At 34.7% G+C, this 17954-nt stretch overlaps 1 protein-coding gene across 9 annotated transcripts in view; it reads left to right on the top strand.

The window, feature by feature from the left end:
* SHANK2 (SH3 and multiple ankyrin repeat domains 2) overlaps window positions 1-17954 on the top strand; it is a 381276-nt gene that overhangs the window by 25378 nt on the left and 337944 nt on the right. For all 9 annotated transcript variants that reach the window (XM_087951165.1, XM_026664726.2, XM_087951160.1 and 6 more), the window contains exons 2-7: window positions 1359-1584; window positions 7007-7210; window positions 12971-13042; window positions 14892-15000; window positions 15142-15293; window positions 16719-16886. In XM_087951165.1, coding sequence (XP_087807291.1) covers window positions 1372-1584; window positions 7007-7210; window positions 12971-13042; window positions 14892-15000; window positions 15142-15293; window positions 16719-16886 — 918 coding nt within the window. In that variant the 5' untranslated portion in view covers window positions 1359-1371. The remainder of the gene's footprint in view (window positions 1-1358; window positions 1585-7006; window positions 7211-12970; window positions 13043-14891; window positions 15001-15141; window positions 15294-16718; window positions 16887-17954) is intronic.

Raw genomic sequence — 17954 nt, 5'->3', positions numbered from 1 at the left:
ATTAAGTCCAGGGTCAACACAGCTGTCTACCAGGAGATTTTGGAGCACTTCATGCTTCCTTCCACAGACGAGCTTTATGGGGATGCTGACTTCATTTTCCAGCAGGACTTGGCACCTGCCTACACTGCCAAAAGTGCCAAAACCTGGTTTAATGACCGTGGGATTACTGTGCTTGATTGGCCAGCAAACTCACCTGACCTGAACCCCATAGAGAATCTATGGGGCATTGCCAAGAGAAAGATGAGAGACATGAGACCGAACAATGCAGAAGAGCTGAAGGCCACTATTGAAGCATCCTGGTCTTCCATAACACCTCAGCAGTGCCACAGGCTGATAGCTTCCATGCCACGCTGCATTGAGGCAGTAATTGCTGTAAAAGGGGCCCAAACCAAGTACTGAGTACATATGCATGCTTATACTATTCAGAGGTCCGATATTGTTCTATGTACAATCCTTGTTTTATTGATTGCATGTAATCTAATTTTCTGAGATTGTGGATTTGGGGTTTTCATGAGCTGTAAGCCATAATCATCACAATTATGCCAAATCACGGCTTGAACTATGTTGCTTTGCATGTAATGAGTCTATCTCATATATTAGTTTCACCTTTTAAGCTGCATTACTGAAATAAATGAACTTTTGCACGATGTTCTAATTTTTTGAGTTTCACCTGTAGCTTTGGAGAGTGGATAGATGGACAGACAGACTGAAAGATAGCCAGATAGAAAGATGCAAAGATAGGATAGGTCCTTGAGTACCACATTGCTAACCTAATTAAATATTTTCTAAAAAGTTTGTTGTAGCCCTGTATTGGCTAACAAAATTTTCATTTGTGAGATTGGTAGCAATAGGAATTAGTGTTTATGTTTTTTATTGGTTTGAGGTATTGTAGAGAGCTGTATTAATTCACAGTTCAATGAAGCATAAGAATATGAAATGCACCCTCAGGAATTTTTTTTGGCTTAAAAGAGAAAGTCAGTGTAAACATTCATCTCTAACATGGTATTTCAAAGCTATATTGGAATATTTATTATTAAAAAGGTTTAGCACATCAAAAATAGCAGCACTCAGAATCAAAATCACCTTCCCCAGATTTCTATGCGATATATTTTCCATATAATTTCATGTAGATAATTATTTATTGAACATGTAAACTTCTATTACGGTTAATCCCATTTTAATCTACAGCATTATTTAATTTACTTGGTTCTCTATTTTCCAGAGATTCCCTCTGCCCCAATACTTGCAAAGTTAGTTAGAACGGACTAAAACAAATAAAACAAATGCATTCCCTTTTCTCTCTGGGTTAAAAATATTATATATGGAACTAATTGTTGCTTTGTCTTTTGTGTTTTTAGCTGAATGTAATATATGCTGAACATGCCCCGTAGTCCAACATCAAGTGAAGATGAGATGGCTCAGAGCTTTTCAGATTATTCAGTGGAATCAGAATCAGACAGCTCCAAAGAAGAAACCATTTACGACACCATCAAGGCGACAGCAGAAAAGCCAAGTAGCAAAATGGAAGATGACCAGAATAACACATTAGTGATACGGATTATAATACCAGATCTACAGCAAACTGTAAGGTTAACCCCATGAAAAATCTCCTGATCAGATTTGTTCAACAGTGTGATTAGAATGTTTAATGATAAAAGACTTCTTGGTAGTTTTTCTGAAATATAAAATATAAATATAAAATCCATACATAGCAATTAAAGAGAATGTGGATGGTAACTTGATGAATATAGGTAGTCCTTAGTTGAGTATGGTAATTGAGACTGGATTCTATCACTAAACAATGCGATCATAAAGCACAATATGTGACAGTGCCAACTTACAATAGCAGTTCCAGTAGGTCCAGTAATGTCACATGATCACCATTTGTAACCTCCTGCTGGATTCCCTATTGACTTCATCAGAAGCCAGCGGTAACAGTACAGCTCCTAATCAGTTCTGCCTTCTTTGGCTTTCCAAAATCATCTTAAGTGGGTACTATTTGATAGGGAGGCAATTAATTAAAATGGAACTTAGAAAACAACAACATGTATTTTGAGGGAGACCAGGCCAGGAAATAGGAACCATAAGAAACACTAGAACTCTGTTGATATAAGCTATAATTACATAATCTTGAAAGCCTGAGGGCTGGGGGGGAAAGATTAGTTTTAGGTCACCAATGATATTTTACTGTTTTGTTCATATGATGATAGATACTTAAACCAAAAGTCAGAAAATAGTATTGAAAAATATGATTCAGTTAAGTATAAGTTTCCAATCACATTGATTTGGGGAATAAGAGATTAAACTGTGTGCTTTTATCACCAGAAAAAGGAATCACAATGCTAATGCATCTTCCAACAAAATGGATACCCATGCAACTATTGGCATTTAGAAATTTTGGGTGAATAACGAATGAAAGCACATATAGATTGAGCTTGGTTTGAGCTATAATCTCTATAGTTGATGGTGACTAAAATATAAGAATTTAATAAGCCAATATTTATTTAGCATTATTTTTCATTACTGAAATGTCCACTTCATTTGTATTAAAAAATCAAGAATAACTGGGAAAAAGTGCCTTAACTTTCTGTTTCCATTCCACTTTTACTTAATTTATGTTTACATTCTGCCTTAGCTAAATCATATATTATTCTATTTGTTTTCTGTGAATAGAACAAATACTTCACTGAAGGATCATGAGTAATTATTTCACCCATCTTAATATTTATAATTTCTTACAGAGATAGAAATTTTATTATTAATTGTACAGTGATCTGACAGGAATTACTGATGCAGAAGGTTTCCATGAGTATCAACTTCTGATGGACAAGAAATTTGGGCCACATTTTCATATCAATTTTTCTATTTAAAAATAATATGCAAACACAAACTTAAAATGTAAATTTATCCAATTATGGCAATGAAGTTCTCCATTAAGAAGTCTATGGGAAAATGAATTAGGCAAAATATCACAAAATATTTGTAATTTACAAAGCAGAGTGTATTTTTTAAAATCTCAAAATGATACAATACTAAGTTTAACTAAATTAAAAAATAAATAAATAAGCAAGCTTTCTATTAGATCCTAGTTTGTAACATTTCAGAAAAATCTTTCTAAAAGCCCATAAACTGTCTTATATAAGGATAAAGTTTAACAATAAAGATATAAATATCTGAATAACCAAACCCAGAGAGAACCAAGGACCTCAGTTCAACCCTGAGCTACAAATGTTCTCTTCTAATTGTAAACGGCATTGATTCCATTTGTATGTACCTATTTCAGTCTGGAGATTGGCTGTCTTGCTACAGCTGTGCTTGGGAGAAGCTGTCAAATTAGCTGAGAAGCAGTGGAGCAGATGAGAAAACTGACCATCTATGCTCTCACATCCTCAGTTGATAACTTATACAGTAAATAAAATAGCCAAAGTGCACTTCATTTCATTTCATCTGCATTTTGCATTCTTATTGCAGAGGTTAAGTACTAACTATTTGACTAGGAAGGTGTTTGCTATTTCAAGTTCAGAAACTTCTCCAAAAAATGAGTGTCTGTTTTCCCAGATTTTGGCATAGATTTAGTGTTATACATTACACATCAAGTATCATTCGATGAAGTGTACTTAATCTTTAAAAAGATGGTATGTTTCCTAAGTATATTAAAATTCAGTATGCACTGAACCCATTGAGAATTTAATAGCCACATAATTTTCCTGTCACAGTTGTTCTTCAGGCAAGACAAACAATTTGCATAGTCCTTTTTTAAATTCCCCTTTTGAATGTTAGCATATAAAATGCTCAAAATAATTTCACCCTTCTTTATTGGCATGTTCACTGATGCTAGAACATCTTCCATGAATGCTAATTGACATAATTTTATCCTCCACATGGCTTGCAAACCTGTATGTTTATTTTGCATAGGAAACAAATACTTCCAGTTTGTAGCTAAGAGCATTATCTTGGATAGAGCTATTACATGAACGAATATGTACCTGAAAGTGCATTCATACTTTATTAAATAGCTTATGTATCTAAAAATGAATCAGGGTCCCCTATATACACCAAGATTGAAATAATTTTGTAATCCAAAGTTTTTTAGTTGTCACTTTCCTATTACATAGAGCTCATTGGAAGGGTTTGAGATGGAACGACAAACCATTTATAGTCTGTTTTCTGAACCCTAAGTAGGAATTTGTGCTTTATAGTAGAAGATTATGTAAAGCTTTTCCTTCCTCTGACAGAACTTTAGTTTAGACTGTGGATCCAGTCATACCTTTCTTTATTTAAAAAAAAACCTTAATTTTGCTTAAACATGTTTAAATTTTGAACGTACTTAAAAAACTGTGACCCTTAGTGACATCTTTTTCCTCAGTAAAGTACTTTTTGTTAATACTATGCAATTAAAGAAAAAATTATTGTAGAAGAATGCCCTGTTCAACTTGAGAGAATTACAGAACTATTTTAGCTTTGAGCAGTTCAGACAGATAAATGTGTGATATTATAAATGCTACTTTACTTTTTAGGGATACCTCCGGGTTAGTCTTGGAAAGGTTTAATACTGTATATTACATTTTTAATAAAAAAATATAATCCCTCAAATCTATTAGTGAAATTCTAATGTACAATTCCATGAAAACATTTCCTTAGTAATAACGAAATCTTAACTTGACCCAGACTTTATTATTTGTTTTTATAAATAGAGATTAATCCAAGTTAATTTCTGCTTAATATTTTGGACCAGAAGCTTCCAAATGTTTTTAACTCATAGCATATAGTATCTCATAGATGTTGCCGAGACATGAGAGGATAAATGGAAGCAGTCCATCCTTGGTGATGTCATGGAAGCTGGGATTCTGAGCGATGTGACATACCTGTGGAAATTTTGCAGCACATTCTCAGAAAACTGCTGCCTTAGTCTTTATGACATTCTCTTTTCTGGTGGAGACAGTATCCAGAAATGGGTTGACCTCGTCTTGCTAGCTGATTGGACTGAGTCTGTCAGAGTTGTGAGGACACACCTCTGTTACCAACAGTCCCCAGCTTTTGACTGAGTCAAGCAGCTAGGAAGCATGTGTCTCCAATTGCTCCATTCCTTGAGGAAAAATTTGGAACTGTTAAAATTGAAAATTCTTTCCTGGAAGGTATCTCCAGACCAGCCAGCTCCCAGTCTACCAATTTGTCTACCAAATTCGTGATATAAATGCTTGATACGCTCTGTTTTTTATGACAGCTTTAAATGCTGTGGCTTTACATTTTCTGAAATGGTTGATTAATGCAATGTATTAATCATCATTTCACTGATTAATATTTGGTAGATATGACATTATTTTAGGATTGATTTTATACGCATCTGTTTATCAGGGCCATGAAGCCCAAGAGATGTACATCTGATATATGTTTACTTCTGTTATGTTCTCATCATACTCTAAATAAATAATAATAATTTTAGGATTATTAACCTGAGGGGCTTTCTTGTCAAATCTTTGTTAGTAATGTATCAGTTTTAGCTTTGTAAATAATTAGCTAACTTTTCATGGTCATAGAATCTTCTAAAAAGAAATTTGGGGACTTATGCAGTTAGCCTTCCTCTCCTTGAACATAATATATGTATCTGCCTGTAACACTAATTTCATGGTGTATTTATTTTGATTTTGGCTTGATGTATTTTGTGAAAAAATGCTCATTAACTTGATGCTACCTATTGATTAAAACTGTATGAGCTAGCAGTTTGCTGATACAGGCAAATTACTTGGTGGTAATTTGCCCACTTAAAGCTTTGGCTCCCAATTTAAATATGTTTAGTCAGTACCAAATTCACTTGATCTACTCTGATTTTATATCCAATTATTTCCTATTATACACCAAATATTTCTAAATGAGGTGTACTTAATCTTTAAAAAGAAGGTATGCATCATATTAAAATTCAGCAGGCACTGAGTAGTGAGCACACTGGGAATGTAATAGTCACATAATTGTCCTGTCATGGTTCTTCAAGCAAGAAAAATAATTTGCATAGCTTTTTTTTTTTTTTTTTAAAAAAATCCAATATTCTGTTGCAATCTATTTCTTGAGCTAAGTTTTAAGGGATATCTATTGGAGCAGTCTGTGGTACTCTCTGAGCTTGCTTGTTTTCTTGCAGACATTTCATTACTATTGACCTCACCCCTTTCCTAAGAGGTCTGTAGGGGGCGTGCATAAGCGCACCAACGTGCCTACTGTCCCTGTCCTATTGTTTCTTTTATTTTTTATTTTTCTGATATGTATCCATGTATTCATAACTATGTTTTTAGTTATACCTATTATCTTGTAAGCAATTGACAAACCAAATAAATAAATAAATAAATTGCCCAAACTAGCAAGAAAACAAGCAAATTCAGAGTACCAAAGGACTCCTTATTTCAAGCTTGAGCAACAAATATTCTCCTTTATTAGGATACCTATTTAGAAATATGAACCAAACAAATTTTGGGATTAACATAAAATGGAAAAGTTCAACCTCTTTTGATACTGAAATCCCAAATTGTTGGATCCTCTTTGGCTTTGTATAACAGAAGTAACGTCTATTCATGATATCTTTTGTGTTGTAGTGTGCTACATCTGGCATTTCAAGCCATTTTTCCAAGAATCCAGAATTTTATTTGAACTAAACCTTGATTCAAATTAATTAAGTTTACTGAATGAGGTTTAGATTTGAATTTTATTTTCACCTTCCTGATGGTATGTCCAGCTGAATTCAGTTGCATTTATTTCTGTTAATATGCATAGGTTTGTATCAGATAAATAGCTACACTCCTTTTATAATATCTAATAAGGTTTGTGATTAAATTCAGATTTCTTCAGCAAAGGTTAATACAATGCCATTATGCTTCTTTGTCTCTAGTTGTATTAATAGCATAGACAAAATTATATATTTGTAGTAGGTACATTAAATAGTAAAATTAACTGTTTATCTGGTATAGAATTGCTGATATAAATATCGAAATTGTCATGTGTGTCCCTTTTTTCTTTACAGAAGTGTATTCGATTTAATCCTGAGGCTTCAGTATGGATTGCAAAACAACGAATTCTTTGTACATTGAATCAAAGTTTGAAAGATGTTCTCAATTATGGCCTATTCCAGCCAGCAAACAATGGAAGAGATGGGAAATTTCTGGACGAAGAACGTCTTCTTATGGAATATCCACAAAATATCAACAAGGGTGTTCCATCCTTAGAGGTATTTTTTAAAAAAAGCTTATTTCAAGTTTAGAAACTAACAAGAAGTTATAATTTTAACAATCTAGTGGTTACAGACAAAGAAACAGTTTACAGTCTGTGGGTTATAATGTCTTTATGAGGTGTTGAAATCTAAAATTGAACCAGCAGAGTGACTTTGAAAAAAAGGTATCTAAAAATGGTGTTTAGATGATTGGCAGCTACATAATCCATGTAGGGACTGTGTTTAGCTTTTGGGGAACTTTGGATAAAATATTTTGCCATTGTGGAAACCTTGCTGAAAGGCATAATATATAAACAAACAAACAAACAAACAAATAAATAATGTAAAATAGGATCAGAAGAACCATTTTAATCTAACTCCAGTCCTGGGTTCCACTAACATTTCCATTCCATTAAATCTATTGTTTCTCATAAGACTTGAAGAATATTTTTATTTTCTTTCGTTATATTTGAAAACCTCACATCTCCCTCACAGACTACAATTTGGAAATCACTGAGATAACAATTACATGTTTAATGCTCTTATAGTAATTTATTTATTTAGAAAATTTATATTGCCTCCAACTTGCACATGGTGACTCCAGGCAGGTTACAGGACATAAAATCCCAATATAAAAGAAAAACAAAAATAAAAAAATAAAATAATAACCCCCACCTACCCCAGAGACAACACACATTCATACCAGCCATTTAATGGGCTCCATCCCGCTCTGGGTTCCCAGGCCTCCTGGCAGAACCACGTCTTCAGGGCCTTCCAAAAGAATGCTAGATTGGGGGCCAATCTAATTTTCAGATGGATGATGTTCAGTGCTGTGTAATTAACCCCTTGGTTCAAAGGGAAAATGGGTATCCTCAACTTATGACTACAATTGGTACCAGAATCTTGGTCATCAAATGAAATAGTTGTTAGCTGAAAGGTCACGTGACTGCCATATTTGCTTAAACTCAGCAGTCCTGGTAGATTGTTAAGCAGATGAAATCTTAGGTAAGGAATGTCTCACAGGGAGAAACCCTGAGAGGTTCTACTCAGGAGTTGAAAATATTCCCTGCTGAAATTCAAGCAGAATTTTCAGCCTCTGAGCAAAGTGATACTCATGTGCAGCCTATACTGGCTTCTCCTACTGGTGTTCCTAATCTTACTGCAGTTACTGCACATTCTTTGCTTGGATTTTGGCTTCCACTTATCTCTGGGAACTGGCTGAAAGAACTGCCTGCTGAAAGAGTTCAGCTCCCCTTCTATACATGAAAGGAAATTCCTTTGGTAGGAAGGGATGCAGGAATGGATCTGAAACCTTCAGGATTTTATCTCCGTTTCTGTACCCAATGAAGGAGTTTAGCTCCTTTCGGAAGGCAGCTCTTTCAGCCAATCCTCAGAGACAAGAGGCAGTCCTGTTGACAGGCAGCATCGCACAACTTTCTCTTCTGCCTTCCCCATTGACTTTCTGGTGAAGATAGAGAGAAGCTATTGCAGGGTACTTGGCAATGGGTTGTAAGTGCAGACTGGTTGCAGAGCACCCAAATCACGATCATATGCCCAAAGGGGTGGTAGTGCAACATTTTGCAGTGGCTAGAAGTGCTTTTATCATCACCTTTTAATGATCCCATAATCCCTTGTGGGATTATGTTCAGGCAACTGAATGGAGCTGAGTGTTTACTGTCTGGATGCCCTTCCTGTTGCCAATGCAGAGTGAGTTATATTCAGCAGATATATTCTCATCATGCTCAGAGAGAGAAATACCTGCCTCTACCTAGAATTGACTCACAACCTTCTGATTGTGAGGCGAGAACTTCACCTCTAGGCCACCGCACCACTCAAATGACTAGAAGAGTTTTGTGCACTATAAAACATCCTTTCTGAAGCCATCATAATTATGGGCTGTTATTAAACAGTTGTAAGTCAAGTGCTACTTTTATTTAATTTTTGTAGATCGACATAGCTATTATAAAACTTTTAAGACACTAAATTACTGAGTCTGTGTATTCCAGTTATATTTTTATGTCTGCTTGTGAAAGTAAGAGCAGAGCATAGATAATGCTTCACTGCATTATAACTACTGTATATTATAATATTCAGATTATAACTTGTACAAATATTGTGATTTTATCCTCATCTATAAGAATACCAGAAATCTTTCTGAAAATGTTACTATTGTATAATTGAATGCATGGTATTAAAGAAGATGCAGTAATAATAAGAATAATTATATTTGTATAGAACTGAGATTTATCATAGTTAGTAATATATGTGCCAATTTCTTCCCATAACTAAGTAGAAATTAGAGTGAGTTATAGAGATATGCTGAGTTCAATTTTTTAAAATGTTTTTTATTTGCCTCTACTTCTAAGTTCTTACTATGTTTTCATGTTTGATTTGGATGTTTTGATAGACTTTGATTCTTTGGCCACATTAGTCTATGGACTTTAGAATTATTTCTCACAGAACTATCAATGCTACTTTTTCTTGATTGAAAGAACTTTGCAATCACTATCTAAAGAAGAATGGAAGAATGAAATAAATGTGATTTTCAATAACCCAATCTAGTTAATTTTACTGAATAGAAGAAAAACATATTTAGACTAAAGGATTATCTATCTGAAATTGAATGTCTGAATCTCAAGCTCCACTTTTCAATTATATTCATTTTAATAGGGATTCAGTAGGAAAAATTGAGAGACTGATTGAAAAAAAATTGGGGTTGTGGTCCATTATAGCAAAAACTAAAGTAGGGCTTTTCCTCAGTGATTCCTGGTATATTAAAAGGATGGGGTAAATGCCTGAATAATGTTACATAATTGTTCACTCAACTATTATCCATAATTCATTATGCTGTGCCCTTTGGCAACTATTACAAAAATTAATCTGCAAAGAAAGGAGAAAACAAATTGTGCAATGAATGGAAATGGGAAACATAAATTAATTTTGTACAGAGAAAAAGATCATGTGAGCCTCACCAGGTAGGCTGGGCAGGAAACACGACCAGATAAACTAATTCCACTTTAATGTAAATGTTAATGTACATTAACAGAATCTTGCAAGTATGAAAGTACAATTCTCCTGCTATCACCTTTATACCCTTAGGAGGGTGTTTCCTTCTGAGCCTCTTGCTGTAGCCTCTTGTGGGCTACAACTTAGATCATTTTTAAGTTTGTTTCTCTGCTCATTATTCAGTTGTGGGCTTTCCCCCACCCCCTTTATCTGGCCATTTCCTAGGTAGAAACTCTTCATCCATTTTCCAGGGTAATTCCTGCATACTAGATGAAACCTGCAGTAGTTTAAAAAAAACCATTTCATCTCCACTAAAATTGATGTAATTTTGGCAGATATAGTTTAAAATATTTCATCTCCACTTTGTGACTACTGAACAATGTTGACTTGTAATTCCACTGTAACTCCTCTGTTTCCTTCTGAGCAGAAATAGACTTTCTATGGCTCACAGTGTAGAAATGTCAGTTTCTAAACTAAACTATATTTAGTTAAAACTTTTGCTTATTTGGCAAATAATTTTTAGAAGCCAAAAACAAGCTAAGTCAATATACACTGCTCAAAAAAAATAAAGGGAACACAAAAAGAAGACATCCTAGATCTGAATGAATGAAATATTCTTATTAAATACTTCGTTCATTACATAGTTGAATGTGCCGACAACAAAATCACACAAAAATTATCAATGGAAATCAAATTTAGCAACCCATGGAGGTCTGGATTTGGAGTTACACTCAACATTAAAGTGGAAAAAAAAAAACACTACAGGCTGATCCAACTTTGATGTAATGTCCTTAAAACAAGTCAAAATGAGGCTCAGTAGAGTGTGTGACCTCCACGTGCCTGTATGACCTCCCTACAAGGCCTGGGCATGCTCCTGATGAGATGGTGGATGGTCTCCTGAGGGATCTCCTCCCACACCTGGACTAAAGCATCGTGGCGTTGGAACGTGGCATTGGTGAATGATGTCCCAGATTGTTCAATTGGATTCAGGTATGGGGAACGGGCGGGCCAGTCCATAGCATCAATGTCTTCATCTTGCAGGAACTGCTGACACACTCCAGCCACATGAGGTCTAGCATTCTCTTGTATTAGGAGGAACCCAGGGCTAACCGCACTAGCATATGGTCTCACAAGGGGTCTGAGGATCTCATCTCGGTACCTAATGGCAGTCAGGTTACCTATGGCGAGCATATGGAGGGCTGTGCGGCCCCCTAAAGAAATGCCACCCACACCATTACTGACCCACTGCCAAACCGGTCATGCTGAAGGATGCTGCAGGCAGCAGAACGTTCTCCACGGCGTCTCCAGACCCTATCACGTCTGTCACATGTGCTCAGTGTGAACCTGCTTTCATCTGTGAAGAGCACAGGGTGCCAGTGGCGAATTTGCCAATCTTGGTGTTCTCTGGCAAATGCCAAACGTTCTGCATGGTGTTGGGCTGTAAGCACAACCCCCACCTGTGGACGTCGGGCCCTCATACCACCCTCATGGAGTCTGTTTCTGACCGTTTGAGCAGCCATATGCACATTTGTGGCCTGCTGGAGGTCATTTTGCAGGGCTCCTCCTGTCCTTCCTTGCACAAAGGCGGAGGTAGCGGTCCTGATGCTGGGTTGTTGCCCTCCTACGGCCTCCTCCACGTCTCCTGATGTACTGGCCTGTCTCCTGGTAGCGCCTCCATGCTCTGGACACTACGCTGACAGACACAGCAAACCTTCTTGCCACAGTTCGCATTGATGTGCCATCCTGGATGAGCTGTACTACCTGAGCCACTTGTGTGGGTTGTAGACTCCATCTCATGCTACCACTAGAGTGAAAGCACCGCCAGCATTCAAAAGTGACCAAACCATCAGCCAGAAAGCATAGGAACTTAGAAGTGGTCTGTGGTCACTACCTGCACAACCACTCCTTTATTGGGGATATCTTGCTAACTGCCTATGCTTTCCACCTATTGTCTATTCCATTTGCACAACAGCATGCAAAATTGATTATCAATCAGTGTTGCTACCTAAGTGGACAGTTTGATTTCACAGAAGTGTGATTGACTTGGAGTTATATTATGTTGTTTAAGTGTTCCCTTTATTTTTTTGAGCAGTATACTACACGTTACAGCAGCCTTCCTTCCTTCCTTCCTTCCTTCCTTCCTTCCTTCCTTCCTTCCTTCCTTCCTTCCTTCCTTCCTTCCTTCCTCCCTCAAAGGAATTTCTAATTTGTGAAAAGATAGGAACAATTTCAATCAGATAATTAGTAAAAATATTGTACGCAATTAAACAAAGCAAAGGACATGTGATAGTAAGCCAAAAGCATAGTTAAGAAAGCTTAATTTTGATTTAGTGAATACTGTAGATGAGTTGACAAATTGTGATTTCCTGACACATTACAAATTGAAACTGTGGGCTGAAGTACTAACTCTGATAATCTCTAGATGCAATCTGATTAATGATTCCAGAAATAGCCTATTATTTTGCCTCTATTAATCAATGCACCAAGATTTAGAATCAGAAGAAAAATGCAAGAAGAGAAGCTGTCTTATTTGTGCTTACCTGTAAGCATAGAAGATGATGCTGTACATGGTTTTATAGAGCAGTTAATGCAAAGGTTATGTCAAAGAAACTTAAATGTTTTCTTAGATATTTTAATTTTTTAATTCTTTTTATATATTTTTATAATTATTTGAATTTATGCCGAAAAACTGATTTATCTTTTGCATAATATATTTTCCCAGAAATTATTTCTAAAAATATAAGTAATACTGGCATATTGTTCACTTTTCAGTTTTGCTACAAGAAAAGAGTCTATAGACAATTAAATCTTGATGAAAAACAAGTAGCCAAATTGCATACTAAGGTAAGTCCATGTTCAAACAAAATCTTTTATGTTAATGATATACTATAGACTTCTAGTTATTTTAAAGAGAAACAGATAAAAAAACAATGTATTTAATATTTTCCAAGAATCTAGAACATATAGAATATATTTAGAACAGTTAGAATATATTTGTGCAGACAAAATATGGATGGAAAGTAGAATACAACTTTTTATCCATAGTACAGATTAGTTCATAAAAAGTTACCACATGTAGATATATAATCCAAACTAGTCTTGCCAATAGCAAGGGACTATGAGAACTAGTCCAAGACACATATGATGATGGGGTGATAAAACTGCCAATCAAAGCAGGGCAATGCTGTGGGAGTATTGAACTGAGGAAAGGAGGATTTGGAAAACAAAATATAGTCACAGAAGCCTACTTTAGGAGACCCTTCAACTTATTAGAAAGATATGATTATATTTAGCATCAGGAAGGGAAAATATTGACATTATAATACTAAGTGAACCAGTTTATAACTAAAAGTCACTGGGAGTATAAATTTAATTCATTATTATTGTTTAATCCACTATTATTAAATTTAATTTATTATAATAACCCATTTTAAATTATTTAATAGAAATGAGTTTAGGGTTAGATTAGGGTTAGGGTTAGAAGTGACTGATCCATCCTAGATCTTTCCGCACACTTCACCTAGTCATGTTATCTCAAAGTCATAGAGAAATGAGGAGGGAAATTTGATGTTGGCAGCAAGAGCAGCAAATTATTTGAGGTCTTCAGAGTTAACAGATAATATTTTAATTTTGAAAACCCCAAAACGCATCCACAATAAGAAGGCTGTATGAAAGGTTCTGTGCTAGTTCTTTGTTTAAAATACTGCCTTTATGAAAATAATGTTAATGGTAATGTCTGGAGCAAAGTGTAATAATGCATATGGTGACATAATTGCATAAATACTGTTATTACAAACTCTTATTAGGACATATGACATTGTAAATTGCAACTTTGGTGTAGTGGTGATGTTCCTTTGCACAAAGTCATAAAAGACAAGATGATAGTCACAGTGGTTGATTGAAGCTCACTTCTTTCTACATGTGTGAAATGTCAATAACTCTCCTGTGGACATTTGTACATATGAATGTTAATTTATGACCATGGAATATCTCAATGAGATACAATATTGCTGTAGTATTCAAATACCTAGCAATGATCTAAAATTCAAACAAAATGTTTAGCAGGTAACAATGAGGAATATTTATGTAAATTAGGGGAATTAAATGTTTTATAAATAACGCAATATGCATTGATTAGTTTATTATTTGCAAATTATCCTAATCTTTATTGGGCCTCCAAGCCATGGAAATTTTATAGACTTGTTTTTTTACCAACTACAAAAGGATCTTGCTTCTAATTCTGCAAGGAGCACATAGCCATTATAACTGAAAGTCATTAATTACTTTATCCCTTATAATTTGATCAGTTGTAATTAACTCATGCATTTGTTAGATTGCATGATAAATAATTCTAATAATTCTTTCTGGAATGTCTTGGAAGACTTAATATACATCCTACCTAAAATATACAACCTAATCTCCATTGTAAATCGGAAAAGCATTATATATCTTTTTACAACATCTCAATAATACTAATAATAATTCAAGAGTGCATAAATTTCATGTAGGAAATATACTCCTTTGTGATTTGTCCCTTAACTCATATTTCAGAGGTAAATAAGTAGTAGGTGAGAAGATATGTTGAATATGGACGGTTTCCTGAATATTTGTGTATGATTTTGTATCTAAAAATCTGTCATTTTTTCCTCTAAGTGAAATGTTTATCCTACAATAAATATTTTTCAAATTTCAGGCTAATTTTCGAAAATTTATGGACCTTGTTCATCACTGTTCAGTTGAAAAACTAATGAAGATGCTAGACCGAGGACTTGATCCTAACTATCATGACTTAGAAAATGGAGGTATGAATTAAACCAAGCTGTTAGTAAGACATTTATTTATTTAAAAATGAAAAATGTTAAATGTGTAAACTGTTGAACATGCATAATAAAACCCTATTAGTTGACTTCTAGACAGTTTGTTTTCATTCTTGTCTACTGTAGAAACCCCACTAACTCTGGCAGCTCAACTTAGCAATACTGCAGAAGTAATCAAAGCACTGAAAAATGGAGGAGCTCATTTAGATTTTAGAGCCAAAGATGGAATGACAGCATTACATAAAGCAGCTAGAGCCAAGAATCAACTGACCCTGAAGGTAAATTGAACAAGGCATATTGTTTTTAATAAAAGAAATATAGGTAAAAAATCCTGCACTAATTTCCAGTATGCTTAATGGGTTGGGTTTTTTTGCTCAAAGGTTTCTATCTTTAGCTTTTGGCTTTCAAGACTTATTTTCAAAGATGAATTTATTTGATAAAAAGGAAAAGAATGTGGAAACTTTACTTTGTTAATTGTCATACAGTGTAATATTTGTCTTTGGGAAAATGGAATATAGGTAGTCTTCCACAGATGATCACAATTAAGCCCAAGATTTCTGTTGCTAAGTGAATCATTTCCTAAGTGAGTTTGGCCTATTTTACAACCTTTCTTGTCACAGTTGTTAAGTGAATCAGGCTTCCTTATTGACTTTGCTTGCCAGAAGGTTAAAAAAATGATCACATGACCCCAGGGATAGTGCAACTGTCATAAATATGAGTCAGTTGCCAAGCATCTGAATTTTGATAATGTGACCATGGGGAATGCTGCAATGGTCATAAGTTTGAAAAATGGTCATAAGTCACTTTTTTCAGTGCTGTTGTAACTTTGAACAGTCACTAACTGTTGTAAGTCAAGAACTACTTGTAGTTCAAACGTTATTAATGAAGGTGGTTTCAATCAAATATATTTATTCTGCTTGTTCTGTAATAATCACTAATTTTGCTTTGTAAATTTGAAAGCACACAGATAATGCATGTAATACAAGCACTAGATTCAGTCTCCTGAATTATTAGAAATTGCAGTATTACCCTATGAATTTCACTGTAGAGACAAGAACATGCAAAAGGTGAGACTAGAAGAAATGCATGAATATCCCCTTTGTTTTTATTGTAAATTTGGAAACCAGACTTTCTAAGTAAAATACACTTCCCAGAAGCATCTCCATGTGGGGGGAGGGGGCGTGAAAAAAGGAAAATTGGTCCAATAAAAGCAAGAGTTCTGATGGCATGATTCAAGCATGTCCCTTTTCTGTGTAATTCATGATGTCTCTTTACTTTCAAAAAGATATGGTGTTGGCATTCAAGATATTTCCAAGTAAATAGTCATGCCGTACTACTCATAACTTTGTGTATGTAACAATCAGAAACATACTTGCTTTGCAGAGCGCACAAACTAAAATGTGGTTTGTTTACTTTTTCTTAGTGCAATGCATGAATCCAGCAAATTAATGGTTTGCAAACCATAATCTGTAGATTAGTATTATTTATAAAACCATCATTCTGTTTAGTCAACAAATAATTGCTTAACCAAAAGGAAACAAACAATATAGTTATATGGTTCACTATATTCTCTAAGGGCTGTTCTCAAATAAGAATTCATTGGACTGCATGATCAGTTTACCACTATACTGAAAAGGATGACATGTAGAAATAACAATCAATTCACCTTCAGAATTTTGTTAAAACTTAAAATTACCTTACAGACTCTCTTAGATCTTGGAGCATCTCCAAACTACAAAGATAGCTGTGGGTTGACACCACTGTATCACACTGCTGTAGTAGGAGGCGATCCATCTTGTTGTGAGTTGCTACTACATGAACATGCTATGGTTGGTTGTAGAGACGAAAATGGATGGCAGGAAATCCACCAGGTAGAAAAGTTACACTAAGATAATTATCAATTTTTCTGTGACACTTCTATCTTTTGTTCAAATATTTGGTAATTGTATAATCTATGTCATGAAAAGATATGAAAGAGAGGTTCTGAAATCAGTTGCACTGAATCCTCCAAATCCATTGTACTTAAAAAAATTGCTTCAGTAAAAATGACTTTAAACAAAACTGTTCTTTACTAAAATCATACAACAATTTGAAACATATTTTTATTGCTCTATATAATATATAGAGAGAGACTGTGAGTTCTAGTTCTGCCATGAAAGTCCTCTGGGTGACCTTGGACCAGTCACACACACTCAGCACAACTTCCCCCACAGGGGTGGCGTTGTGGAGAAAATGGAAGGAGGCTGAGTTCGCCACCATGAGTTCTGCATAAAAATAATAAAGGTGGAATACAATACAACATAATACAATACATTACAATACAGTACAGTACAGTACAATACAATACAGTACAATGCAATGCAATATAATACAGATGATATTCTGGATATTTTGTATGCTAACATACTATTCACTTTTGCACAGAAATTATTTACTTGTGTATTCATTTTCACAAAAGCATCAGCTTTTTGATGATTTTTAGCTGTCTCAGTGAAAATATTCATGATGTTTTCTGTTGGTCCTTTCTGTGTCCTTTGGTCAGTTCAACTTTATTATGAGGAGACTATTTATTTTGTTTCAGTAATTTCTTTAGTTGTGTCTGATATTTCTCTAAATAGCTACTTTATGTTTCTTGATAATAAATGTTAATTTTGTTAACAAAATGAAAAAGTTACTTATTGTATTGGTAAAAAGATAATGAAAAGTTAATAAAGGATGTAGGTACATTTTTACTTCTCCTTCAATGAAAGTTTTCATGGAGTGATTAAGTCCCATAGTTCCAGTTATTGAAAAGAGGATCTTTAACTGTTAGAATTCTGCTTTAATTTTATAGCAAGTGCATGTATTACTTTTAGAACAATTATTTTAAAGTTCTTCTCAATGCTATAGTGCCCTCTTGAGCTGATCAATAGAATTAACTTCATTGGGCAATGCTAGAT

The sequence above is a fragment of the Notechis scutatus genome, chromosome 1 (genome assembly GCF_049901735.1).
Source record: "Notechis scutatus isolate UNSWTSFEM ecotype Mainland chromosome 1, rNotScu1.2, whole genome shotgun sequence".
NCBI lineage: Eukaryota > Metazoa > Chordata > Lepidosauria > Squamata > Elapidae > Notechis > Notechis scutatus.
Note: the sequence above shows the minus strand (reverse complement) of the source record. Positions and strands in the feature narration are given on the sequence as shown.